At 32.2% G+C, this 27,269-nt stretch overlaps 2 protein-coding genes across 2 annotated transcripts in view; one reads left to right on the top strand and one right to left on the bottom strand.

Annotated features, from left to right (window-relative positions):
- Positions 1-15,283, top strand: part of LOC108915597 (ecto-NOX disulfide-thiol exchanger 2) — a 28,858-nt gene extending 13,575 nt beyond the window's left edge. Inside the window, exons 6-8 of the mRNA XM_018721666.1 lie at positions 2,096-2,202; positions 8,843-9,025; positions 14,649-15,283. Coding sequence (XP_018577182.1) covers positions 2,096-2,202; positions 8,843-9,025; positions 14,649-15,191 — 833 coding nt within the window. The 3' untranslated portion in view covers positions 15,192-15,283. The remainder of the gene's footprint in view (positions 1-2,095; positions 2,203-8,842; positions 9,026-14,648) is intronic.
- Positions 15,284-17,166: 1,883 nt separating this feature from the next.
- Positions 17,167-27,076, bottom strand: LOC108915594 (dynein intermediate chain 3, ciliary-like). Its single transcript, XM_018721664.2, has 9 exons — positions 26,966-27,076; positions 26,542-26,914; positions 26,021-26,324; positions 25,756-25,969; positions 25,188-25,449; positions 21,204-21,465; positions 20,667-21,056; positions 18,785-19,022; positions 17,167-17,577 (listed from the first exon to the last, which is right to left on the bottom strand). The coding sequence occupies exons 3-9, from the start codon at positions 26,149-26,151 to the stop codon at positions 17,200-17,202; spliced, it is 1,875 nt and encodes a 624-aa protein (XP_018577180.1). The 5' UTR covers positions 26,152-26,324; positions 26,542-26,914; positions 26,966-27,076; the 3' UTR covers positions 17,167-17,199.
- Positions 27,077-27,269: the final 193 nt, after the last annotated feature.

Genomic DNA, 27,269 nt, shown 5'->3' with positions numbered 1-27,269 from the left:
TTACTGCAGCGTCTTTGAAAATACTCAGGTGGCATGACATAACATTCCTATTATTTGATAAGCTTTAGATTATTCAGTTATTAAATGTTTGAAATTATTTGTCTTTGCGGAAAACACTATTTAAAGAATATGGGGCCCTTAACATAGGTTCTTATAGGAAATGGCTATGATGCTTACAATCGAATGACAGGTGAAAAAATGCAAATTGTAAGATGAAAAAAATTATAGACATTTACTTGAATCATTAATTAATACACTTTATTTCACTCCACGTGTTTGACATTGTTAGTCAATTTCTGTTTCTTTATCTTGTTATTTACCAGTGATTGATGTTATATTTAATGTTGTATATTGTTATGTCGAACTTATTAAAATTTTCAACGTTTCCTAAATATTTTTTTGGTAGGTATCTAAAATTTAACGTAAGTAAAAAAAATTTTTGCTCTATATAATGATGTCATTTCAACCTCTTGTTGATATTTTAGGAATAGCTCCAATGATGACTATGTAGTCGAAAGCGCTCAGCTAAGATTTTAATAAAAATTTTATACACACTTTAACATACAAATTTCTTTGGCTTTTCTTTAATATATTAATTAATAGATAGAAAGAAAAAAAGTAGGTTACGGCACATTTCACAGAGAAATAAAGAATCAAACATTAAAAGTTCTGACTTATTGTCCGCCAAGTAATAAATGCGAAGGAGTAATGGCAACAGCGCAATAGAGTATGAATGAGGATAGGTGGCGGGAAATTTAAATAAACGTTTCGATACACAACTTAGTCGTTAAAAATGGATTACATTGAACTTGTATTTATTTGTGTAATTCAATTTGGAATAATAAAACAAAATGGGAAATTTTCAAATGAAGTATGTTTTTTGAATTTTTTTTTATTTATAAAGTACGATAAACTTTCAGTACATGCATGTACCTATATCATATTTACTTTTCCATACGAATCACACAAAAATTCAAGAAATCAATAATGTCAATACATGACTTTTACTCTAAGGTTTGTTAACGGTATTTTGTACCGGTATATCCGTGTACCATAATTTGTTTTACCGGTATTTGCCTCCACTAGCTTCATTTGCCTTGCAAACATCAGCGCAATTGACCTCTCTTTCCAGGGCCAGTCCATAGTTTACTAGGTCAATGACCTATATACATAACAAGGACTGCCAATTTATAAATAATAAACACAATATCCCCGTGCGCTGTTGCCATGCCAAGTTTCAGCTGCAACTTTTGGCATTTATTTATGCATATTGGGTAAAAAATAATAATTGAGAAAAGGATATTTTAAGTATTTTAAACTCGATTCAATATCTACAAGCAAGTATCTCAATCTACTGACTTTCTAGTCATAAAGAATATTTTTCCCTGCATTGACAGCAATGATTTTATAACACGGTAAGTATAGGGCCACCGTGTCCCGCAGGACCCCCCCCATAAAGCAACCGATCCTCCTTACAATTATTTGCTATTTAAAAATTATTAATATAATCTAAATCATAAACAGAATTTCCTCTACTATTGCAATTTTATAATTGTAAATTTCATTGTGCATATAATATGAGTTATAACTAGGCTATATTTAGTCACACATTTCAACCTTTTAAAAAAGTTAAGGTGAGTACTGAGTATTAAATTTTCGATTATATAAGTAATTTGTAGGCATATTTGTTAATTCCAAATTCAAAATCATTTACTATAATATATATATGTAAGGCAGTATAGTTTACAAAAGTAATTCCTTGTGAAATTGTGTAAAAAGTATAATGGTTAGATCGAGATATACTGTACCTCAAACTTGGAGTATTAAAGAAAAGAGAATACAAATATTTTCTGCATTAAACAGGGTTAATAAAATCTGTAATCACGAATTGCTATTATATAAAAAAAAGAACGATTGGTTTGATTCTCTACTACTTTAAACTCCTTGATGCCAAACAACTAGGACGCTCCCTTAAATGGTAAAGTCATAGCATCGCAAATTCATTTGTGTTGCTATCGAACGAAGGATACAGTATAATTAACTATTGATATGGTTATAATGGTGGTTTAATTATATATTTGCGTGTGCCTGTTAGTCAGTCAAATTGAGCGATTATTCTTGGCGGCCTGCCACAAGAAGGTTTGGGACCATTTCACCAAGGCTCAGAGAAAGAACATAGAGACTTGGAAAAAGCAGTCATTGGTATGTACTACCTAGGACTATCAAAACGTTTATGCGGTTACGGCATTTGAAATATATAAAGGGTACAAAAATGTATTGATCTTTAATCAAAGTGAAAGAAATGACAAAAATTTTGCAATTTCAAGGCAAAAGTAAGTTGACCTTTACTCCTAAAAACTGAATACGTATAGGTTATCCCAATATTCCACAGACATGGAATGATAAAGACAATTTTTATTATTACTATAAACTTACCTCTATTCAATGTTGCAGCAAGAGGGTGTCAAAGTTGACAAAAAATTTTAATTTTTTCGTAATAACTCAAAAGTACTTTACTTGTGTATAGATGCCACTTTTTAACATGGTAATCGAAGTAATTGCTTTTACAAAACTGAAACAAGTGTGACCACCTCTAAGCAAATATAGTTTTTTCATGTCACCATACAACTTCTTACCTTATTTCATTATAAAACTAAACTTTTTCTCTTGCAATTTTTTTGTGTACTTGTGTACTATTTTTCTGTAATTAATTACATTATTACAGTGGCGGCTCAAAAATAAAATAATATTTTTAATAATAATGTAATTAAAAAAATTGTTCCTATTTGGTTTAACAATATTAAAAAATAAGAAAAAACTTTTTTTTTAATTTTATAAGATAGCCAGCCAACCTATCTATTTATATATAAAACAATGCCACCAGCTTTTGGTTTGCCTCCACATTTAACAAAATATTTTAAAAACATAGTGAATGTTTTTATAAAACAAGTCTAATCGTCGGTCTTTTAAATTTGCAAATTTAATATGTCTTCCATAAAATTGGGGATTGACACTAAGACTTTGCAAAAGTTCTTTTTGTCACCATCACTGATAAGTTGTTTAAGTGCTCTTGTGTCATCGTATTTATAAAGTAAGTCTTAATGCGCTTAAGACACAAAAAGTTTCTTTCTACCGAGACACTTGTTGCAGGAACTGTTAAAACTAGGCAAAACAATTTGTATGTTTCAAAAAATACTCGTACCATTTTAAATGCTTTGTATAATTTTTTACCGTTTTTTTTGTACTTCTAAATTACTAAATTGTTTATCTCTGTACAAAATATTAAGTTCGTTTTTCAATCCATCTATTTCAAAAACGTTTGGATACATTTGTAATAAACATTAAAACTATTTTTTGGGAAATTTATTTGCGTATTCGGGAAATTTTAAGGAATCTACTAAAGCAGGAAAATTTAAGTCATGTAAATTCCCAAAATGGGTAGGTACTTAATTGAAGGGAAATGCAATCTGTAATGTAGTGGTATTTTATAGCTCCAAAATATTTCTAATTCGTCATAACTTATACCTCGTTTACTTGGTAGTCCAGCAATATTTTTTGCATACCTAATTAAAAATATTTTTTAATTTTTCTTTGTTAATTCAGAAATTCTTTGACTAATAATTTTAATTTGTTTAGAACAGTACTTAGTCTACGTCATTATGACTTGGAATATAATAGATAATATGATAGGTACCTATTAAATTACGTTAAATTTAGTCTTACCTTGTTTTGTTGCAAGGAAGTTGTTTTTTATTTACTCTAATTTAATACCTGCCTCATATTTATCCTTAAAGCCTTCGTAACGTCACTCACAGTGACATCAGACACTACCCGCGTAGTACGCAGCGCGTACATTAACCACAAACTTAAACTATAAGCCACTCTAAACGAGCCTCAGGTTCCCCCGTAAATGGTAACCATTTTCAAAGTACCTAACACAATTTAATTCTGTAAATAAAATAGTATATTGAATTAATTCCAGATTTTGGTCGTTCTTCAAATTGTAAACGGTAGTTTCTCAAAAATAGTACAGATACAAATTTAATAGTCACAATTTACAATACTTATTGCATATATTTTTTTTTCAAATATTTCCTCGTCTGTAATTTTGGGTATTTTCCATCATGGCATCTGTGTGCAACTATAAACTTTTTTTAACATTGACGCTCTCTAACAGCTAAGCAACTTTGGATACAGATAAGTTTACTTCTATCGTCTTATTGGTGTGGCCATTGCCTGTACATAGGATATTGGGATATCCAATATAACAACATGGTTTTGTCACTGTACTAAAATATAAACAACAAAAAGAACACTTTACTTGCATACATTTCCTTTTCCAAAAAAAACTCTTCAGAAAATCTGGAATATTCATTTTTGTACTAGGTTAACAAAAATACAATTTTTTTTTTTTTTTTTCAAGTATGTTTCACACAATAATCAGTATAATTTTTTACATTTTGAAAGTCCATGGTAATTTTGCACGTTAGGATTAGTCATTGATTTAATACTTAGGTTTTTTGTACAAAATTAGTTTTGTTACAAATGGTATAATTACATAAATATTGGGCTGTTTTCATGTCATTTATGGTTTTGAAAAAGGTAAGGTAAGGTAAGTCAGGCACTCACAGTCAGTCAAACTGGAGATGGATTTGGACTGGATGGACAAATACATAGTTTGCAATTGTTGCTAAAGGAGATATTAACATTCGACTTAAATATTATGCAGTACATTTCATATTAATTAATCAAAACCGAAAATGCTGATTGAGATGATACTGATCAGTTTCTATGTCCAGATAGTTTTTGTTGTATATTTAGAGGATGTTCAAAATTATTAATTATGCAACAAAATAAAATGTAAAAATTTTCTTCATTTTTTTATAAAATTTGGTAAAATACAAATTTTTTACAACCCGTAATATTGTTTTTATTACGGCCTATATAGGATGTAACAAGAATGCTTGGCCAAACGTTAAGGGCAAATTCTGGGTAACAAATTTACTTTCTATAAACATGTGTCTTAGAAATACCTCAATTTTAAATAGTAAAATGGATAAATTGTTACCTTTGCCAATAAATCCATTTTTTTTTTCTGGAGGCATTTTTGGTTAATCCTACTACCAATCATTTCATAACTTCAACTTAAAATGTTTCCAGTAAATGAAATTTTGTTTAGAATGTGTATGTGTATTATATGTATAATTAAAAGTAAACATCTATTAGAAATGGAGAATGGAGCAGAAAACCTTATTAATTTTATAGGTGGTAATCTTGTCAGTAACCGCTCAAAAAATAGGGGTAAGCTGACAATAATTCGCATAAATCTGAAAATTGGTACGAATGTTGGGAACACCATTATAAATGAAGTGTGAAATGTCCCCATCTATCCCACATCTGGCAAAAAAATGTATTCAAGGTCAAAGTTCGCAAATATGGGTTTTTTGCATTTTTCACCGAACGGTAAGTTTTATCATAAAAATATGTCGGACAAAAATTGTAGATCATGCAATTATTTATAAAAATCGTTCTTACACTTTTTTCCTAAGAACACCATTTCTGAGATATAGTGATTCAAAAAGTTGAAAAAGTTGTGTTCTCTATAATATGCACGCGTTTCCACGCTCCCTGTGAGGTAGTGTAGTTGGCGCATTTTTTTAACGTGGTTTCCCCGGTAGGTCTATTCCACGATCTATTGTGGTCCTGTTTAATTAAATAATAATGTAGTAAATAAAAAATGGTACTATTGGAAATGATGAAAGTGGTGTGAATTATGAGTAATTGGGGAAAACTATTCGTCTGATTGATAATTATCTAATGGAACTTCAAGTCTAATGTCTTCTTCTTCCCTGCCTTCTTCTTCTTCCTGCTAGATATGAGTAAATTGTTCTAACAGTGATGCATCAGATGTCTCCACCCTGATATCGTAAGAATCCTCTTCTGATGGCGATTCAACATTGGAGCACGACTGGCCTTGACAACTGGTACATGCTAATGAACAAAACAATTCAACTTTTTTGCAGCCGCACTTAGCACTACACCCGGTATTGCAATTGCAAAAAATTGTATTTAGTATTTAGGAATTTTTCTGGTGCAGGTGGGAGTAAAGTCTTGATTGGTTCCAATGTATTGTCAGTTAACTTCCAACTCCAGTCTTTTGGGTCCAGTTGATTACCAAGCCACACTTGAACTTGATAATATACCCAAAATAGATGTTAATGATCAGAAGCAGAAGTTGGGAGAAGACAAGCTAATTACACTTGTTTATTGTTACGAGTATTTTTTACAAAAGATAAGTATCGAAACTTATCTAAGCAGGTAATTTTTTTTTGGAGCTCCATATACAGAAAGAAGGAAGCGAATTCCGTCGGTGATTATAGCTCGTGGAGTATAGTTACTCTCTTTAAAAACTTTAACACAATTAACTAAATTTTGTCTTTCAAACAATTTAAAAACTGTTGTTTTACATGTCCTGAAAATTGCTGATGTCGTATCGCAGCCAATTACTGCGTGTAAAAATAGTATGTGATTTTGGCATTTTGAAAAAGCAGATAAACTTTTGGATGAGTGTATTTCCAATCGCTGTTGAGCCTACACTACATCATTGGTGGCATGGAAACATGTGCATATTATGGAGAACACAACTTTTTCAACTTTTTGAATCGCTATATCTCAGAAAAGGCGATTCTTAGGAAAAACAGTGTAAGAACATTTTTTATAGAAAACTGCATGATCTACAATTTTTGTCTGACCTATTTTTATGATAAAACTTACCGTTTGACTGAAAAATGCAAAAAAACTATATTTGCGAACTTTGACCTTGAATAAATTTTTTTGCAGATGTGGGATCGATGGGGACTTTTCACATTTCAGTTATAATGGTATTCCCAACATTCGTGTCAATTTTCAGCTTTATGCGAATTATTGTACCTTGAATGTCTATATTCACCGGACTATGGCATTATTATGGAATTTGTTATTCTTTCTTGTCCAGTAATCTATAAAAACCAGTTGTATTTCCTAACTCGCCGCGCGCGCCATTATTCCATGGTTAGAAATTGGCCTCAATGATTTGGGATCGAGGGGGATTATCCCTCTTTATCCTGCCCTACCTCGTGTAGGCCTGGACAGCCTTCGTAGGTGGGCCCCATCCGTCGTCTACCCCGACCGCAAATGCGGCCGGTGTAGGCGCTTTGTGGGACCTCCTTTTGTCCTGACTGGGCCCCGCCGGCTAGGGCCCTTTCTTCTGGCGCTCTTCTTGCTTCGCCGGCTCGTCTGTGTAAACCCCGGGGGTAGTGTCATGTTTATGTGTGGTATGGTTGGGTAGGGTAGTGCGGCTATGCAGCCTGGGATGCGCTTTGCTAAGGTGGCCCTTAGGCTAGCGCGGGAGGGAAGGGGTAAGGAGGGTATGGAGGGTGTACGTGTGTGTGTGTGTCGTTGTCTTCGTTTCTTGATCCTGGCGGTCTCTGAAACAGAAAAGCTTAGCGGGCAGGGGGGGGGATGTCGTTGGTGTGGTCACCCAGGGTCAATTTCCTAACTAAAGAAAAAAACATACATACATACATACATGAGTCATAAGTAGAGATCAGAAATGTTAGGGCTGCTACAATGTGGTAGGGTTGGCTGTAGGTTGGGTTCTCTTTTTATGTAATTTTCTTCAAACAACAAATGACACAACTGTTGCCTTCTTATAACTGCACTCATTTGCATAATAGTATGAAACAAAAAGGGGCAGTGTTTATTTTTCTACATTAACGCTTCACATGGAACTTACTATAAAATATATAAGTATAGTACGTAATAATAAGTACCAGCAAAAGTTATCAAAATAATAATTTCTAACTCGTAAGGAAAGCGATTGATCAGTTTATTCGATATGTATCTAGCGACACCCTTTTCTGGCTGTGCATTTGTTGTTTTTTATGGCAGTCATTAGGATTGTGTATTGTGAGCATAGAGCGGCACAAGACTTGACCACAGATTTAGACTATGTCTGCTACTACAACACGTATTACCGCTTACTGGCATAATATAAATTACTACTGTTTATTTATTTGATTATCGCCACAAAGTTTCCGATCTCTAGTTATGAGTCAATCATGAAGTTTGGGGTTCAACTGAGTTAATGTGTATCCAGGTTTGTGATCTGTATAATCTTACAAATGAATTAATGAACTGTATCACAACACAGACCTTTTTAGAAAGTATAAAACAGTGTTGCTTTCTTATATTGTCCAAAACTCTGCAAAGGGGGTAGTAAAAATATTTTTTTCAAATAATCAGTTCAGAGAATAGTACCTAAGCTATAATATCCTGAAGATGAAAGGTAGGTGACGCAAATTCTGGATTTGGAAATTTTATAATTATACCAGTAAGAAATCCACTCGGGTCCTCCCAACAGTTACTGTGGTTATCGGACAGAACGAATTTGAAAAGGTAGTATATTGGTATAAATTGCCTACTTTCAATATAGTACATATTGCTAAAATTAAGCTAAGTGCAACAAATGCAATCTAATCTAATCAATAGGTACCTCAGGAGTTAGATTATGTTTTTTCCTGATATATTCAATAAACTTATTTATTCTCTTTATATGAAGATATGTAAGTATGACAACACATTTAAAGGTGGGTGCATTTTTTTAAATATTTTTCTTGTTAATCTCTGATCCAGTTTTCATCCTTTGAGGGCATTTTCTTTTCCATACATTTTATACGCAATGATTAATTATTATGAACATGTACTGCGTAAAAATATTGATCGTTTGACAGTGGATGTAGTTTGAATAATGTTATTCCATTTTTAGCGGTATCCAATATTTACAGTTATTCTGTATTTATAGGAAATTAAAAATATCCAGCTGGAAGAATCTTCAAATGAGAAAGATGACGATGAAATGGATGTGTCGGATGATGATGAGCCATCGAAAAAGAAACACCGGGCAGAAACGGGTGTCGAGGAGAAAAATAATCTGAAAGACGAAAACGACAGTTTACGTTGTCAGATGGAAGCATATAAAAATGAGGTAATTAAAATCATATGATTGCGCTTCCCGATAATTTAAATTTTGCAGTAACTTACATACGAGTTCACTACAATGATATATACCAGAGCATGGCTCGTTGGCTATCAAATGCGCTACATGAAATAAATTTTATTTTTGTAACTTCAATTTTTCAGTTAGCAAATGTTTTTTTTGCCAATAGACATTAGGCTTTTTTTCGCGAGTGAATATTGGTGAATACGTCTGACTTGTAGTTACTGTTTCTATCTCTTTTAATCTTTTTTCTAACCTTGTCTAACCTGAACAGATCGCGAAAATGTATATATTCACTATTCAGTGGTGCAGCCTATCATATGTACTTTGACGACTTTGACATATGGGTTCTAACTTCTAACCAGTAACCATAATTTGTCATCCTTTATTGCTTCCAGTAATCTAGTGTTGTGGGAATTGGTGTTATCTCACTATATAATATATGTATTTGAACTGAAGGAATATATCAATGTTTTCTTTAGAATATTTTTAAGTGGCAAATTTAAAAAGCGTGAAAAGTATGTTCATTGTATGTAATTCATACGAAAAAGACCTGAATTACAAATGATTCCACCAATATTATCTATCAAAGTGGATCGCAAATATGTCCCATATAAAAAATTAATCTTACCATTAAGTAAAATATTTGCTGTTTCAACGTCTACGTTTACTAAAACATCTGTGCCTCTAAAGTTTAAATTTAAACTGACCACTTCCACAGCCGTATCAGAATCCATCATTTTGCTGAACGATTTTTATCCTCATTCAAACAAAATGTCAAAAAGAAAAAGGTTAAGTTACCGGCTGACAATACTAGTTGAATATACCAACAGAATATTCAGCTGAAGGGTGAAGAGTTCAGTCATTTGATCTAAACTTGTAACGTCACATAGTAGTTTAAATGACTGACTATTCTCGCAAAAACGTAATATTCACNTTAACCCTTTCACTGCTCCAGACGTATATATTCGCTAAAAATTTATAGGGCTCAAACTGCTCCAGACGGATAAATTCGCATGAATAGTTAAATTGGATCAGGCTGCTCAAACCGTATATATTCGCAACCGTGCGCATAGTGACTCGGTTATTGCAATTGGTAAGGCGAATTTTTGCGGGCGAGCTTATACCGATTGTGACAAATATTTTTATGGAAAGAGGTACTGGTAATAGTACCAAGATTGTTCATGTTTCTTTCAGTTTCTATTTAGTACATATACTGTATTTTATTCAAAATAAAATCGTAAAATTTATCGTAAATCGTAATTTAACACAACATAATGTAAAACTATAAGTGGTCTAACTGCTCCAGACGTATATATTCGCACGCGATAAACAATCGCGCACGGCGCGGTAGCTACGTTCAGACGTATTGCGCAGCGAAAGGGTTAAAAAGACACAGGGTGTTAAACTTAAAAAAATGTTTTTAATTTTTTTAAATAATTTAAAAACAGTAAGTAACAATTTTAAATTGGGCACATGTATTTATGTAAACATTGTCCAAAATATGAGGCCTTTTCCTAAATTTTAGATGCTCCAGTGGCAGAGATACAGGGTATCAGCATATTTTTCTAAATAAAATAGTATATCACTGCTTTTTCATTCGGTTATTTATTCGAATAAAAAAATTAATAACATTGGTCATAATTTTAATGAATTTATTTAAGTATATGCTCAAAAATGCCTCCATTTCCACGAACACAAGCGCGACATCTTTTTAATAACGAAAAATTAACTTATTAGAAATGTATTACTTAAATCTGATGAAAAGCGTTATTTATTCTTTCTTCTAGCTGCTCAGAATATCAAAGTTGCTATCGCAGCCTACTATGTAATTTTAATCTGCATTTTATTTGAATATCGAAGTGTTTTCAGTTTGTTTTTTAAGTTTTACTCAAAAATTAGGCTTTTTCGAAAAACATAAAAGTGTAGTAATTTGTAGAAAATTGAAAGATGAATCCGCAAATATCATGATTGTTAACGTAAAGCAGTGTCATACTATTTTATTTAGAAGATATACCACCGATACCCTGCATCTCCGCCACTGGAGCATCTAAATTTTAGGAAAAGGCCTCAGATTTTGGACAATGTTTACATAAATACATGTGCCCCATTTCAAATTATTTCACTTACTAGTTTTTAAATTATTTAAAAAATTTTTAAAAATTTTTACGTTTAACATCCTGTATCTTTTTAATGAAGCATCCTAAATAAAAACTTTATACGAAAGACTCCCCTTAAAATTCTACAAAGAATACGAGGTTTCATTTTTGGTCACTGTTTGTGGATCACCCTGGATGCTTTACCATTTGAATATTTAAAAAAAATTTTGTTACTATCTGTTTGTATAGGTCTTGCGGGACTATATTTCCGATATATTCGCTTACAATAAAGAATATTTTTTTCATTGTTTTTGTAGTTGGCAGATCTATGAGCAATCTATTTCCCATATCTTCAATATCTCCGATTTTTATTTGAAGTAATTCATCATATCTACATGCCCCAGATATGGCAAAAATCATTGCCACCTACAATAATAATAGTATTCTTCGTTTACAAGAATATTTAAATTTTTAATTTGTTCATTTTCTAAAATGCATGATTTTTTAGCACAATTCAGTGGCGGCTCGTTAGAGGAGGCTGGGGAGGCTAAGCCTCCTCTGCAGTTTTTGATAGTATTGCAAAAGTTTTCTTTTAGTTTTTTTTATTTTACATCATATAATTAATATCATTTAAGAAATTTTCATACAAATCTATTTTCATATGCAACTAATTAAGTATCTACCAAGGAAGACCTTGAGTACGTAAATATACGATTTTTAAATGTTCACTATTTTTCGCGCCCTCCGAATTCGTATTATAGTCGCTGGCAGCTAACTTTCTCAAACCTCCAGCCTTTATCAGTGTTCTATATGCTGGGAGACCTTGAAATGATGCCACGATGTCTACATTCGAGCTTAAGCAGTCGAGCACGGAGGCTTGTTGCCACCGTCTATCTCTTTTTAACAAGCGAATCTTTCAATATAGCACTTCTTCTCTACCACCTCGGCGATCGCAGTTGTATGTTGCAATGTTGCATTTCATTGTAAAAACATTGGTCATCTGTGAGTAGCGAGTTTTTGTTTTTAACTGGTGTTTATGTGAAGTTTTTCTTAAGAATTTCTGTGAGACGATCATAATTAGTAATACAATAATTTACATTTTACTCTGGTACATACTTAACTTTATTAAAATAAAATGAGTGCGGAAAACGAACATAACCTCAACAACCTCTTTAGTTGCATGGACATTGTAGATTACTTATTATTAAAAGGATTTAGTACTCTCAGTTATGATGAAAAGCTTATAATTAAACAGAAATAGAGACCAACACCTTCATTGCAGTCTTTAGTTGCAGTGGATGAAAAACAAAATAGGGGATTTAACGATAATAATTATAGAAAAACTGCATCAACTATTAGAAATAAATTATACTGCTGGCATTGTTTATTTTTCGCTAATGATAATTTATCGGTGTGGAGCAGGATGGGTTTTAACAATTTAAAAAATTTAACGAGAGGCCTCGAAAAACACGAAAAATCGCAAGAACATATTTCATCGCGTATTAAATTTGAAATGTTTGGTAAACAGAATATTGTAAAATATCGTAAACACTATAGATTCCGCTCACAAAACGGAAATAACAACATTATAATGAGAAGGTTCGTGAAAATAGAGATGTTTTAAATAGACTAATCGATGTAGTAATATTCTTATCGTCTCAAGAAATTTCTTTTCACGGACATGATGAAAAAGTGGATTCTGCTAATCGTGAGAACTTTAAAGAGTTAATAAATTTATTAAAAACATACGATTCAAAATTGCAGAATTTCTTAAATAATGCCACTGTTTTTTCGGGAACCTCTAAAACCATTCAAAACGATTTAATTGAGAGTATTAGTTCAATTATCAAAAGTAAAATTTATGATGAATTAAAAATTGCGAATTTTTCTCCTGGCAAGTTGATGAAACCACAGATGTTACCTGTAAGTCTCAATTATAGGTAATTTTTAGATATGCAGTGCATGGAGAAGTTGTTGAAAGATTTGTTGGATTTTTTGACATAACAAATGGGAGAGATGCAGATAGTTTGTTTAAATTATTAATTAATGAATTTGGAAAATTTGACTTAAAAAATAAATTAATTGCTCAAACCTATGATGATGCTGCGGGTAAGTCAGGTCATGTTAATGGACTTCAAAGAAAAATAAAAGACGTTGTTCCTCAAGTCTATTTTAATCATTGGTAAGCACATAAATTAAATTTAGTTTTAAATAGTCTGCAACGGCATTAAAGAAGTGAGAATTTTTTTCAAATATTCCCGGATTTTATAATTTTTTCCAAATAGACTAAAAGATCTGACGTATTAAATAAAATAATGTAACACAGGATTCCAAGTAATGCTCCCACTCATTGGAATTTCTCTTCTAGAGCTATATTTACGGTCAAAACTTATAGAAAGAAACTTATTGAGGTTTTTTATTTCATATCGGATAGTGAGGATTTTTTAAATGATCGACAAACCTTAAGATCCGCTTATGGATTAAAACAACTGATGGACAAAAATTTCATTTTTTTCTTGAAAACAAACAACAAACCGATCTTGTATTTCAAATTTTGCAGAATAAATTAACTGACTTAACATTTTCTAAAAAAAGAATTAATTCACTTTTATCAAAATTAAAAGAATTCTGTAATAAATGAGATACATTTCAACAGGTTGTATGCAATTTTCTTAGAAGACATTGACGAAACCTTTAACGATGACGCCCTCAAAGAAAAGAAAGACAAGTTTAAAGTTTTTTATTTCAAGCCTCTGCCAAATATGCCACGAGCCGCCACTGCACAATATCTATCCGATTGCCGTTTCAAGAATGCTTTTAATTTTAGATACTTTCCAATATCGATATTGTAGACATTCAAAGTAGCTCTGAGCATCGCATATATTGACCATAATAAAGATTCATCATACTTTTGCTTAATTCAGAAAAATGTACCAATATTACATTTTCAGAAGAAGGCAATGTTATTCTCAGCCCAGTAATCAATACATTTTTTATATGTTTACTGATATATCTTCGATTTTTCTGATAATAAATTGCACTCTATTTCTGTACCTCCGAGCTAAACTGTATTAACTCCACTTTTTTGCAAAAACATTATGAACTCCATCTATGTTCAAGAAAAATAAACATAGGTGTTGATCAAACTTGTTTCAATAAAACTAGTATGTATACACTCAACTAATCTCGTTTAACCATCTGACAAAATATAATAAAAGCGCTATGTACAATTAATTGAGATTAAATTTTATAAACAGCTCTCCTGTCTAAATGGGAGTTAATACAGTTTAGCTCTGAGGTACTGATTTGCTTTGCTGATTCAATAATTTCTGGCAACTGCAACCTGATGAAATTATTATTATTCATGAAATGTTAGTAATATAAAATAAAAAGCTTTGTTTGCTATTATGATAAAATTAAAATTGATTAGCAAAAAAATGATGTGTTTAACTTGGCAGTAAAGTAGATGTAATGCCTTGGCTGCTTTAATAGACGAGGCTTATTTTTTGTAGGTAGAAGTACTAAAAATGGACTACAAAAAAGATATGGAAGACAAAGACAAACAATTCAAAATGTTACAACAAACACTACAGGGGATGCAGCAACAACTAATCGATGCCAAAAGAAAGCAAAGTGAAGAGGAGGCCAAGGTTAAAGAACTACAGGCCAAACTGAGAACAGAAAATAAAGGTAAACACATAAACGATAAAGAAATCATAACTCTTGACGATAGTGAAAACGAACAAAGTGATTCAGTAAGTGTGACGGAAAGTTCAACTGAGACTGTTCAGCGATTCAACGAGTGCGACGCAAAGCTGATAGGTATCATATCGGCATTTCTGAATGTCCATCCTTTTGGAGCGGGCTTGGATTATATTTGGTCATACGTTAGTAAAATAGAATCAAATTTAAGGCCGGCAGAAATAGAATCTCTTATGAATCGGTTTCCAACTGTTTTCAAACAGGAATTGGTCGGAATCGGGGCAAATATTGAAAGAAGATGGATATTCAATGCCTTCAATACTACCGTTAATAATACAAATTCGAATCATTAATTTTCATGTCTTAGTTATTATTATAGATTACATATTGTATTTATTTTCTAGTTAAGTTTGGACTGTGAATTTTATCCTAAATATACAACACAATTAAATCAGTTTTATTTTAAAATCAGTCCCTGAAAATACTTTAATCATCTTTCAAATAAAACTAGAGTATCAATGGTTTGAATAACAAACCGGGGGACCTCGTATTCAAATAAAACCAGCTGTGTAGTACTCTAAGACTTTTAAGCAATTTCTCATATTTTTTAAGAAAATCGACAAAGTGGTTGTTTATCGAAAAGGAACCGTATGCCAAATTGTCACCAGATTAGATTTTTACAAGCTTTTACTTAACTTCACATGTATGTTTGTTTGTATGTATGTTTAGTTCAAATCTTGCAAGCCAAATTTAAACTACTAAACTTACAAATTTTGCATGCTTGTTCAATTCTGAAGAAAATCCACTAAAATGAGATCCACCCAATCAATCGATTGCATCGAAAACATCAATAAAATCCCATAAGATCGTACAAAAGTCGCCCGCATTGGAAACATTGGCGAAATCTCATGATGACGAGTACATGAGTCACGACGAAGTCCCGTCAAAAGTCATCAATCAGAAACATCGGTGAAATTTCATAATCATCGATGACGGGAACGTCAAAGGTCACTAGCATCGGTAACGTCCGCAAAATTTCATGATTGATTGTCTTGGCGAAGAGAAGTACATAATATAGTCGACATTGAAAAGATCGGTAATATTTTCTGACTAACCGACGTCAAAAGTCACCGACATCGGAAAGGTAGGTGAAATTTTGTAATTGAGTTTACAATCGACGAAGCAGAGTTGACAATTAGTTATCGCCATAATATAATTGTGTAAGGGATATTTCTCTATCGTCAACAACGTATTATTTCACATAAAATTTATTTACTCGATGTATGTTTAGATCAAATCTTGCAAGCCAAATAGAACTTACGACTTCCTCTAAACTTCCGACTTTGAAATTTTGCATGCTTGTTCAATTCTGATGACAATCCACTAAAATGATAACCTAACCTGATGCTGCAGCCAGGATTGTGCCCTCATGAGAGCACTCCTCAACGATTAGTAACAGAGGATAGATGAGAAATATTTCTGATTAAAAAGGTGTAAGGTGTAAGGTATAAATGAAAAGTAAAAAAAAATATTTTTTTATAAAAACGCACTATAAAGAAATATATAAACGAAGTAGTTCATAAAACCCATAATGTTGTGTATACCCCAAACCCACAAAAGGGCTCAATATGGCTGCTCTATAGAAGTGTCGTCAGCAAAAGTATGATAAATAGACACGTACAATCAATACTCAGCATGTCCATGTTCTTATGCGATTTAAATGCGCGTAATTTTCTTAACTTACTCCTTAAAATAAAAATTCCAATTAGGAATAAACCTCGCGACAAGCTTTAAATCGCATAAGAATATGAACATACTGATTATACAAGATGTCCACATTACGGACCGTGGTTATTTAAGACACAGAAAGATATACTTTCACCAAGTTTCGTCAAAATTAAATTATTTTTGCAGAAATGAGAAATAAAAAACAAAATACCAGAAAAAAAAACTGTTTTTCGCATTTTTCTCGGAAATTTTGAGGTTTTGTTAAAAATTGACCTCTACAAAAGTTGTAGATTTTTGCATGATCTACGACTTTTGTATTAGATTCTTTTTTGTTTGACGTCAGCTTTTGCCAGAAATCCCAATGATACAATTTTTCACAACTTTTCAACCCTCCACCACCCCTGCTTACATATTTATATATATATTTTTTGTTTATTATAAGCCCTTTTACCATTTCCACTTATAAAAAATCCAGGTAACAATTTTCTTTTTTTTTCCTCTAAATGAGTTATTTCGATCGGTCTAGTACTGAAAATTGTTTTATCAGATTAAGAAAATTCTGGTTTATAACAACACATTATTTTTATATTTCAACATATAAAATAAATACAAATTTATAATGAACACACAAAACTACTTTTTCTTCTTTCCTTTTTTCTCTTTCACTGGAGGATCAGAAGGCAATTCTGGTTCAGGTGCTGGCGGCGGCTGCGGTTCTGGTTCTGGCTGCGGTTCCAGCTGCGGTATTACTTCAGGTTCCGTCGGAGTAGGGGGTACCTCTGGAGGTGGTTTGGAAGCTGCCAATGCTTTCTCAATGGTTTGATAAAACTCAGTCTCGGCTTGTTGGACAAAATTATCTTGAAACACTCCTTCAGCGACAGTTTCGACTTCTTCTTCGGCAACATCTTCATCTACATTATCTGCTGCTTGTTTTGTTTGTTTTAATTTCAAACGCAATTCCCTATTTCGAGCTTCTAATATCTTTTCACGACGACTTTCTCTTTCAAACATCTGAAAAATATGGGGCCTGATGAAACATACAATAACTTTGTTTAAATGTAATTATTCAATGATTAATAGGAAATTAAATTATAGGTGTCCAATTTTATGTCTCAAGCCGCCAAATTTTTTTAATTCGACTTTTATAAAAAAATATTTTGAACAAAAGTTATCAGGTTTCGAGGGCTCAAATTATGTTGACCCTGAAGTCAATTATCAAAATCATTTCAAGGCCAACCTTAATTTTCAAATGGAAACCCATATTTTGTATTGCAGATTCATATTCTGCGGGAAAAATATATAACTTTTATATGAAACATTTTTTTGAAAATGCGCGGAGCGCGTTATACTTTTACTGTTCCACTTTAATTCTCAGGCTAATATCTCAAGTAATAAGCAGGATGGTGAAAAATATTTCCGACAAAAGTCAGGTTTCGGTGGGGGGGGAATACTGTGACCTTGAAATTAACCTAAAAGTCAATTATCAAGGTCATTTCAAGGTCAATCTTGATTTTTTAAATGGAAATCCATATTTTTATTACAGGAAGCCTTTTCAAGAAAAGTATTTCTTCATACAAAATTTACGTATTTTTCCTGCAGAATACGAATCTGCAATAACAAACATGGATTTCCATTTGAAAATTAAGGTTGACCTTGAAATGATTTCGATAATTGTCTTCAGGGTCACCATAATTTGACCCCTTAAAACCTGATAACTTTTGTTCAAAATAATTTTTGAAATGACCTTGATAATTATTAACTTTAAGGTTAATTTCAAGGTCACAGTAATTTGATCTCCCCCAAAACCTGACGACTTTTATCCTGCTTATTACTCGAGATATCAGCCTGAGAATTAAAATTAAATTAAAAGTATATCGCAATCTGACGAGGGAACGAAGCATTTTCAAAAAAAGGTTTCATATAAAAATTACGTATTTTTCCCCGCAAAATACGAATCTGTAATAAAAAAATATGGGTTTCCATTTAAGGTTGACCTTGAAAATTGACTTCAATGTCGCCATAATTTGACCCCATGGAATCCTGAAAACTATTCGAAATATTTTTTAATAAAAGTCGAATTTAAAAAATTATGCAACCTGATACATTAAAATGGGACAGTATAAAAGTAATAATTAAGTAGTAAGTTAAGTAAGTAGTAATATTGTATTATAATTTCAATGTACGAATATTATGAACTATATTTTAAACGTTTACTTACTGCGGTTAGTAGCATCTTGTCGTTTTTATTGCAAACTGATAAGTTCTCGCTGAATTCTACCAAATATATGGATCCTTTTTGGTTGCCGACAGCCACCAATCGACCCATATCATGAGTTCTAAGACATTTCAGAGGCTCATCCGCAACTTTTACACTTAAGGACGCTTGTTTTTGTTGTTGTAAAATATCCCAAACATCTAGTGTACCATCACTTCTTGTTGTGAAGAAGACAGATAATCTAAAAGGAAAATATAGAAATTTATATACAGGGTGTCACTGGATTAGACGAAACGACGCTAAGAAGCAAAAAAATTGTTGACAAGTTCTGTCAAATAAATAAATAAATAAAATAATTGGTGATTACTATAAAAATGTGAGAACTGTTAGAGATGAAAAGCTGGATTGACGAAACGTAAGAACAGGTTCGACAATTACCCAGAGGTGGTGTTAATAAGACTAAGCATAAATAAAAAAACTTATTAAGTTAAACTACCATTTCTGAAAAGGACCCCGCACAAAATGAATGGAAATTGGGTCACGCTAGATTTGGCTGGAATTGTGATATGATATAGAGGGGGAAAGTGTGTGATTTTGGCTGTAGGACCGAGTAAGCTTCATGAGGTTGAAGTTGATAGATTCAAAAACTCAGGCATGCAATGAATTTTGACCAGTAGATACAATACTTTTGGGATCGCTGAACCTGAATTCTTGGATAGCTTAGCTATTTAAGGTCACCTGGAGGTCAGGTAAAGGTCATTTCAAGGTCAAACTGAAGAAAAGACGTATTGAATTTTGACCAGTAAGTATATGTGTTTGGGCTCGCAGAATCTGAATCTGGAGATAGCGTAACCCTAATGGTCACCTTCAAGTCAATTCAAGGTCATTTCAAGATGAAACTAAAGAAAAGGCTTGTACTGAATTTCAACCAGTGCGTATATAAGGAAGGGAACTGAATTTGGGGATAGCTTAGCCCTACAAAGTAACATTTAGGTCAAGTCAAGATCATTTCAAGGTCAAAGTTTACTTTTCTTTAGAAAAGGCCTTTCACGAATGTTAACCTGTAAGTATGTATGCTTTTGAGGTCGCTAAACCTGAATTTGGGGATAGCTTAGCCATATAAGGTCACCTGCGGGGCTTGAATTGAGAATAAGTCAAATGAAATGATCTTGACTTAATTTCCAGGTGACCTTATAGGGTTAAGCTATCCGCGAATTCAGGTTCAGCGATCCCAAAAGCATACATACTTACAGGTTAACATTCGTGAAAGGCCTTTTCTTTTACCTTAAAATGATCTTGACTTGACCTAAATGTAACCTTGTAGGGCTAAGCTATCCCCACATTCAATCCCCCCCCCCCAAAAAAAACATATACATACTGGTTGAAATTCAGTACAAGCCTTTTCTTTAGCTTCATCTTGAAATGACCTTGAATTGACTTGAAGGTGACCTTTAGGGCTACGCTATCTCCAGATTCACATTCTGCGAGCCCAAAAACCCATACACTCACAGGTCAAAATTCAATACAAATCTTTTCTTCAGTTTGACCTTGAAACGACCTTTACCTGACCTCCAGGTGACCTTAGATAGCTAAGCTATCCAAGAATTCAGGTTCAACAATCCCAAAAGCATTGTACCTACTGGTCAAAATTCATTACATGCCTCAGTTTTTGCATCCATCAACATGAAACTTTGTGAAGATTACTCAGTCCTACAGCCAAAATCACACACTTCTCCCCCTCTATATCTCTGAAACTATCCATAGGATCACTTTGGGCCCTTGACAACTTTTCATCAGAATGTCGAGGAGAACTATAACATATTACAATTCCAGCCAAATCTTGCGGGACCCAATTTCCATTCATTTTGTGCGGGGTCCTTTGTACCTTGTAGGACTCCAAGATCCATCGGTTAACATGGCCTTGTGGAAACTTGTCCACATTATTGCACTCTCGCGACAGTCTTCCGACCAAATCTTGGCGGACCAGTCTCCGATAGTTAAAAAGTTCTTGACAAAGCCAGGGTTTCTCTGCAGTGCTAAAACTGGCCCCATATGGGCAGAGAACCTGGTAGTCATTTTCTCTAATGCGGTTTTGCCTTTTCTGTTGCAAGAAATTACCACTCCCTGCTCTGTGCCAACCATAAAACGGGTCGGGATGGTATTCTCGTACTCTAAACAAGACGCTCCAAATGCATTAGATATTTTTTGATCTTCTTCTTTGTTGTTGTCAAGAATTAGAGTTTCCGTGGGTTCTGACAGTTTCCTTATGTCCCACCTAATGAGATAAAATTAATGGTTTACAAATAAATGAATTTTACTTGTACCTGCAATAATTACGTTTTTTAAATTATCAACGGAAAGTACACAATTATTCTGAAATACGCTCAATCATAAACTTAGTTAAATTATTATTGTTTCTTACCACTTCACCTGTCCGTCTGTGGACGAGCTGAAAAATTCTGTTCCCGTTTTTGAGTGTATCCATAACACATTATGTACAGGATCTCTAAAACTTGACTCGATAACACTTAATTCAACAGGTTCGTAACTCTTTCTTGTATCCCAAAGGGCTACTTGTCCGTTTATCTGACCACTAACCAAGGAATGTGGATCTTTTTGGTTATATTCCAAGCAAACCACCGAATATTCTGGTTTGAGAATAATCAAAGGACGATTCGGATTTTCTAGGGAAAAAAGTAAGAACATGACCTAAATAAAGTCTACATCAAATTTTGCTGTACATGCAAGTGATTCAAATAGAAAATATACCAAAAATACACCTTTTGCAACAGGCAATATAATTTAGCAGAATTTTTAAATTAAATTTTTCCCGACTATTCTCCAATTTATTAAATACTTTGGTTGTTACAAGGGTGGATCATACAAACTGGATATTCGTTCTGACAAGTTGTGTAGTGAACAGAGGGGGGCATAGCTTTAGGATGTTGTAGGTAGTGATGTCTAGATTAGATCCCTGCCCTGGTTCACTTCACACAACAGACTTGAAACTCAATTTGAGGATAAAACCTTTAAGAAGGCCTAAATTTATGAATGACAAAAAATTCTTTTATGAATGAGAAGTGGTCGAAAATGAAACCAACTAATAAAATTTTGAAAAACAAACGATGATCACCTTCTCGAACATCACTGGTAGGTTTCGTTTTCAACAGATCAAGTTAGAAAAATTTTTTGCTTTAATAGCTCTAAAATGATATAACATAATTCCACTATGCGCGCGCTTGAAAACGTGTGCTAAACTTATTAAACAAATAGTGGAAAAATTGGAAAAAATTCCACTTTTTTTTTTCTCTTTTTTTCAACACAGTTCAAAAACTATTCATTTTAGAGAAAAATTGAAGAGCAAAAAAAGATTCATAATTAAATTTTACACATGATAAGTATACCTATTTTCAAATAAAAAAATAAAACATAATTATTGCAAATATAGCAAAAACAAATAAAAGTGAAAAAAGTTACAATATTTTTGCGATTTTTTTTAAGAGTACTTATATTATAGGTAGGATCTTCATACTTGTCCAAAAAAATCTTTTTGATGTAATAAAACGTCACACCAATTTTCGTTAAAATCGGTCCTATAGTTTTCGAGTAATAATTTTGCAATCCAGATTTTTGAAAAAAAAATTGCAATTTTTGCAAATTTAACTGAGCCTAAATTAAGACTTCTAGATACTTTTCACGAAAAATGTATGGGAGGTAGTGGTGGGGGGTCCAGAGCTCGGCTACTCCGGCCCACTCGAAATTGAAATCACGCATTCAAAATAGTGGCGAGTTTAAAAATTTTTATTATCTCGGCTTCTAGTAGTCCAATTTTGATGTTTTTTTTAAATGGATGTCTCGCGAGCTGAAAAGTCCAAATATCGCATTTTCAAATGCGAATTATTGTTAATTATCGTCCTATTAACGTATTGATAATTACTACTTTTTAATTTACTTTACTTTTCTCGTATTTTTCTTTATTCTATTAATGAATATTACTCAAATTTATATATAGTTTTTATCCATACATTGTATTCAATTTGTTGAAACTTTCAAAATTTGTTCAAACAATACTTAATTATATAAATAAATTTTTAAAACCAAATTATCTTATACTACAAATTTTGAATGTTTAAATAAATTGAAAATATTTTACAGAATTAATTAAATTTTTAAAAATTTGCAGATATTTTTTTGTTCATAAATAAATAAATAAATTTGATTCATTACAATTCAGGAATAGGCCTGCAACAGAATTTTTAAAAACCTGTAGGCCACTCAAATTGTCAAAAATTCCTCTTTTTTTGCCAAAATTTAGTTCAGTAAACAAAGGCATGTAAAAATTAGGAAAAATTCCATAGAATTGTATGAATTACTTTATCCCCAGCTGAATGTTAGGGCTTCATTTTCAAAATGGCATCTAAAATTTGCAAAAAACAGTTTTCATTTAAAAAAAAACTAAGCATTTAAGAAAAAAGTGATTTAGACAAAAGTTATTGAACTTTTTATAACAAAAATTTTGAACCCAACGGGATGTCAGTTGATAAACAAATGTATGTATGTAGTTACTGCAAAAAAACGGCTAAAAATCGCATTTTTTTAAAACTATATCTTTAAAACGAAAAAAGATTTTTTTAGGAAACTTTCTAAATATGTATCGTTAATCGAAATGCCACTTTTGTACTTGGAAACTGACAGAAATTTTTTCATGAATTTCAAAAAAAAAATGTCCTACGACCAACAGGAGCCGAGAATTTTTTTTTTTTTTTTCAAAATTTACAACCTCATTTATTAATATTAAGGTCTGAAATTTACACATGTTGTAGTTGAATACTTTTACTTCAATATTAAAAATAGTCCGCAATGATTGACCTCCTTTTTTTTACATTAAACTTAATTTTGTTGGACCCCGTAAAATACATGCTCCGTTTGACACAACAAACAACCGGTCAAAATTTCTCCTGTTGTTCGTAGAATCTTTTTTTTTAAATTCGTGAATAAATGTCAGCTCCAATGGCAATAATGCCATTCCGATTTAAATTTCAACGATAAGAAAAAGATCTACATTTTTTGACCCGAAAAAAGAAGTCAAAAGTTTTGGTACATTTTTCACATATTTCCAATTATTTTGCACTACACACACAATTTGCACAGGAAAATACAACTCTTAGAGAAAATTTTAAGCCCAAGATGAGTCACGTAAGTGCATTACTATATGATTTATTGAAACTTGAAAAAAATATCCTTTTTTTCGAAAACTTAATTTTTGCAAACACTGTCAAATATTTTGCAATTTTACAGAAATGCGATTATTCTACTTGCTAAGGACTACATATTCTGAAAGTTCGTAAAAAAATCTTTTTTCATTTTAAAGAGTAGAAGTTTTTAAAAAATGCGATTTTTAAATGTTTTTTTGCAATAACTAATACAATTGTTTATCAATCGATATCAGGCTGGGCTCAAAATTTTTGTTATAAAAACTTCTACAACTTTTGCACACTTTTTTTCTAAAATGTTGTTTTTGTTAAATGAAAAAAAAAACTGTTTTTTTGCGAACTTTGGCCACCATTTTGAAAATGAAGCCCTAACATTTTGCTGAGGTAAAGTAGTTCATTCAATTCTACAGAATTTTTTCTAATTTTTACGTGTCTGTATACTGAACTAAATTTTGGCAGGTAAAAATCTAATTTGACTAATTAATTAATTAAAAATCAAGATTGAAAACTTTCTGCGTATTATGCAAATTCGTCAACATTTTTCCATAGTGAAATCGTAAATGAAGTTTTGTGTAAAATTGAATTGAATTGATTGATCACCATTTCCGTGATTAATAATTTTTAAGAAACAGCACAGAGTTGCGCTTTTTTAAACGGAATTCAGCTACAAACTCATAAAAATCCTTTCTTCTTCTTCTGGTTTCATAAGTATAGGCACAGTATAGAAAACAGTAAATTCACTGCCTATCTAAGCTATTTATTAAAAATGGACCCTAGTTTCATTTTTTATGTTGTTTTAAGTAACTGCGGAGAGACCACGTGCAAGTATGGGAACCTCAAAAGCTGAAAGCTAAGCTGGGCTTGTTGGTGGACTAGGGGCTGGGCTTGCTATTGCGCATCGATCACACGTCCCTTTAGTGGACTTTTAAAGCCGTGGTCCACAAAAGAGGGGGAGTGAATTACTGTTTTCTATACTGTGGTATACCGCAATTAAATACTAGGTTAAACTGTAGTTAGTTTATATTAACGAAAAAGGTTTTTATAACCATATGTCTGAAAACCTCTAATTTTTGAGGTGATCAAAATGAATGAAAATGGTTTATTTCCTTTTTTTAATATGCATTAAATATCATGCTCGTGTTCAAGAAAAACACAATTCACGAGACATATGTACTGATATTATTAAAACTTACCAACTTCCCAAATATACGAAAATGTGGAGTCCCTTTGGCCTTTTGGTTGAAATATTAAATTGCAGTGTGACACAGCCAATTTTGTTTGATTATCAGGAGACCAAGATATATGTGTAATGGGCCTAGTAGGGTTGCATTGGTCCTGATATAGATTAACAGTTCTCGCTGAACTCCTTTCTACCAAAGTTGTGGGCTCAACGTCTGAGAAATATTGCTGGTATATATTTATGGCATTGTTTTGCAAAATACAGTTTTCCATATTCTAAAATATGTAGTGCAATAATATTTTTATTACAAACATTCCTTTACATTTACTTTATTATAAAGATATTCAAATAAGTTAAAAAACAAAATTCCTAAAAAATCTTATCAAATAATGACTTAAGAAAAAATTTTTGGTTCAACTACTCATTTTTGGGACAATCCTCCATCTACTGTATTTTGTTCGACACCATATTTTAGTATAATTTAACTTATTAACCCCTTATACTTTTACATATCCTTACGTAACTTTTGACTCGACATAATTTTTCAAAATATATTTGTAGTAAAAATTAATGAAACCCACCTTAAATAACTGCATCATCGTGTGATAATATCCCTCATCTTTCTCTATTTTTCTTCTATACCGTTTGGTTTGTTCTTCATCAGCAGTATTTACATCTTTCGGCCAGCCACCTTCGACGTGATTCATGGAAGAATTTGTGAACTCTGCTCTCATAGTATTTAAGTAATGTTCTGCTTGTATAGGAGCACATTGTGTACTTCTTGATACAGGATCTCTAAATAAATTGATAGGTAGGCAACATACCCCCAACGTAAATTATTCTTACCTTAAAAGGAAGTTCTTATGCAACTGTTTGTCGGATGGAAAATTGTCTATTAATTCTGGTCCTCTATCTGAAAATAAACATTGCCTCCCAAATTCGCTTCTTTTCTTTTGATATGCGTATTGAACTTCCATGTTTATAATTAACAAACTAGTTATTTCTGAAGTATAATCAATAATATGGAAACCATGGAGATCGAGGTCAAAAAAAATTGTCTTAAAATAACTATTTTAACAAATTACAAACTTAGTTAATGATAATGTTAACCATCTTGTTTACTTTTTGTTGATTGAGATAACTTCCGGTTCTACAACAGAAACAAAATTGAATTTAAATAAAATAAAAGATTATAAGGTTTCATCGAAACATTCAGATATGTATAATAATAAAAAAAACAGTACGAACTTAAAGTATAAATTGTGAACAAGAAATTTCTGCCTCCCCCTACACAAGTATCATTCATCTCATTACATGATTTATATTGACTTTCTAATAAATACATTTAATAAAGAATGTGACATTACCTGAACCTCCAGTAAATGCAAAAATTCTGTGCAATATTTGTCAGAAACACGATTGATACAATTTTTATAACTTTCAAACTGCTGTATTTGTTTCTGAACCAATATAAACTGTTTATTGTCAGGTGTTGATGTATGAGCGTTTTTTGATTTGTTCACATTTGTTACTTTCGTTAAAGATTTATTTTTTAGAAGACGGCTATTCGATGTACTATCACTTATTTTCATTTCATCTAACTGTGAAATCGGGTCTAAATTTTGTAAATAATCTTTTCGAATAACAATATTTTCAAGAGCGCTATAAATTTTTCTACTTTTACAACACTCTACTTCACTTTCCATATATTGTTCGATAATCAAATTCAAATCTTCCACACTGAAAATAAAATAATCAATAATTTAATATTAAAACTTGTAAAATGTTTACCTCATATTAACTGTATTTGAAACTGTATAGATAGTAGACACGTCTTTAATAAAAACAAAAACGGAAAAAACAATTTTAACCACAAAACCATGGAGACTATACGAGCCCGAACTCCATGTAAACAAAAATCTTACAAAAATAAGAGGGCGCTAGTGTTCCGTATGACCCATATGTAGAGAGGGGAGATGAAAAGCGGCAGTTTGAATTATAAATCGCCATTATTCTATGGCTAGAAATTGGCCTCAATGATTTGGGATCGAGGGGGATTATCCCTCTTTATCCTGCCTCATCTCGTGTAGGCCTG

Source organism: Anoplophora glabripennis, unplaced genomic scaffold (genome assembly GCF_000390285.2).
Source record: "Anoplophora glabripennis isolate ALB-LARVAE unplaced genomic scaffold, Agla_2.0 scaffold1338, whole genome shotgun sequence".
Taxonomy (NCBI): domain Eukaryota; kingdom Metazoa; phylum Arthropoda; class Insecta; order Coleoptera; family Cerambycidae; genus Anoplophora; species Anoplophora glabripennis.
This window is presented reverse-complemented; position numbering and strand designations above follow the sequence as displayed.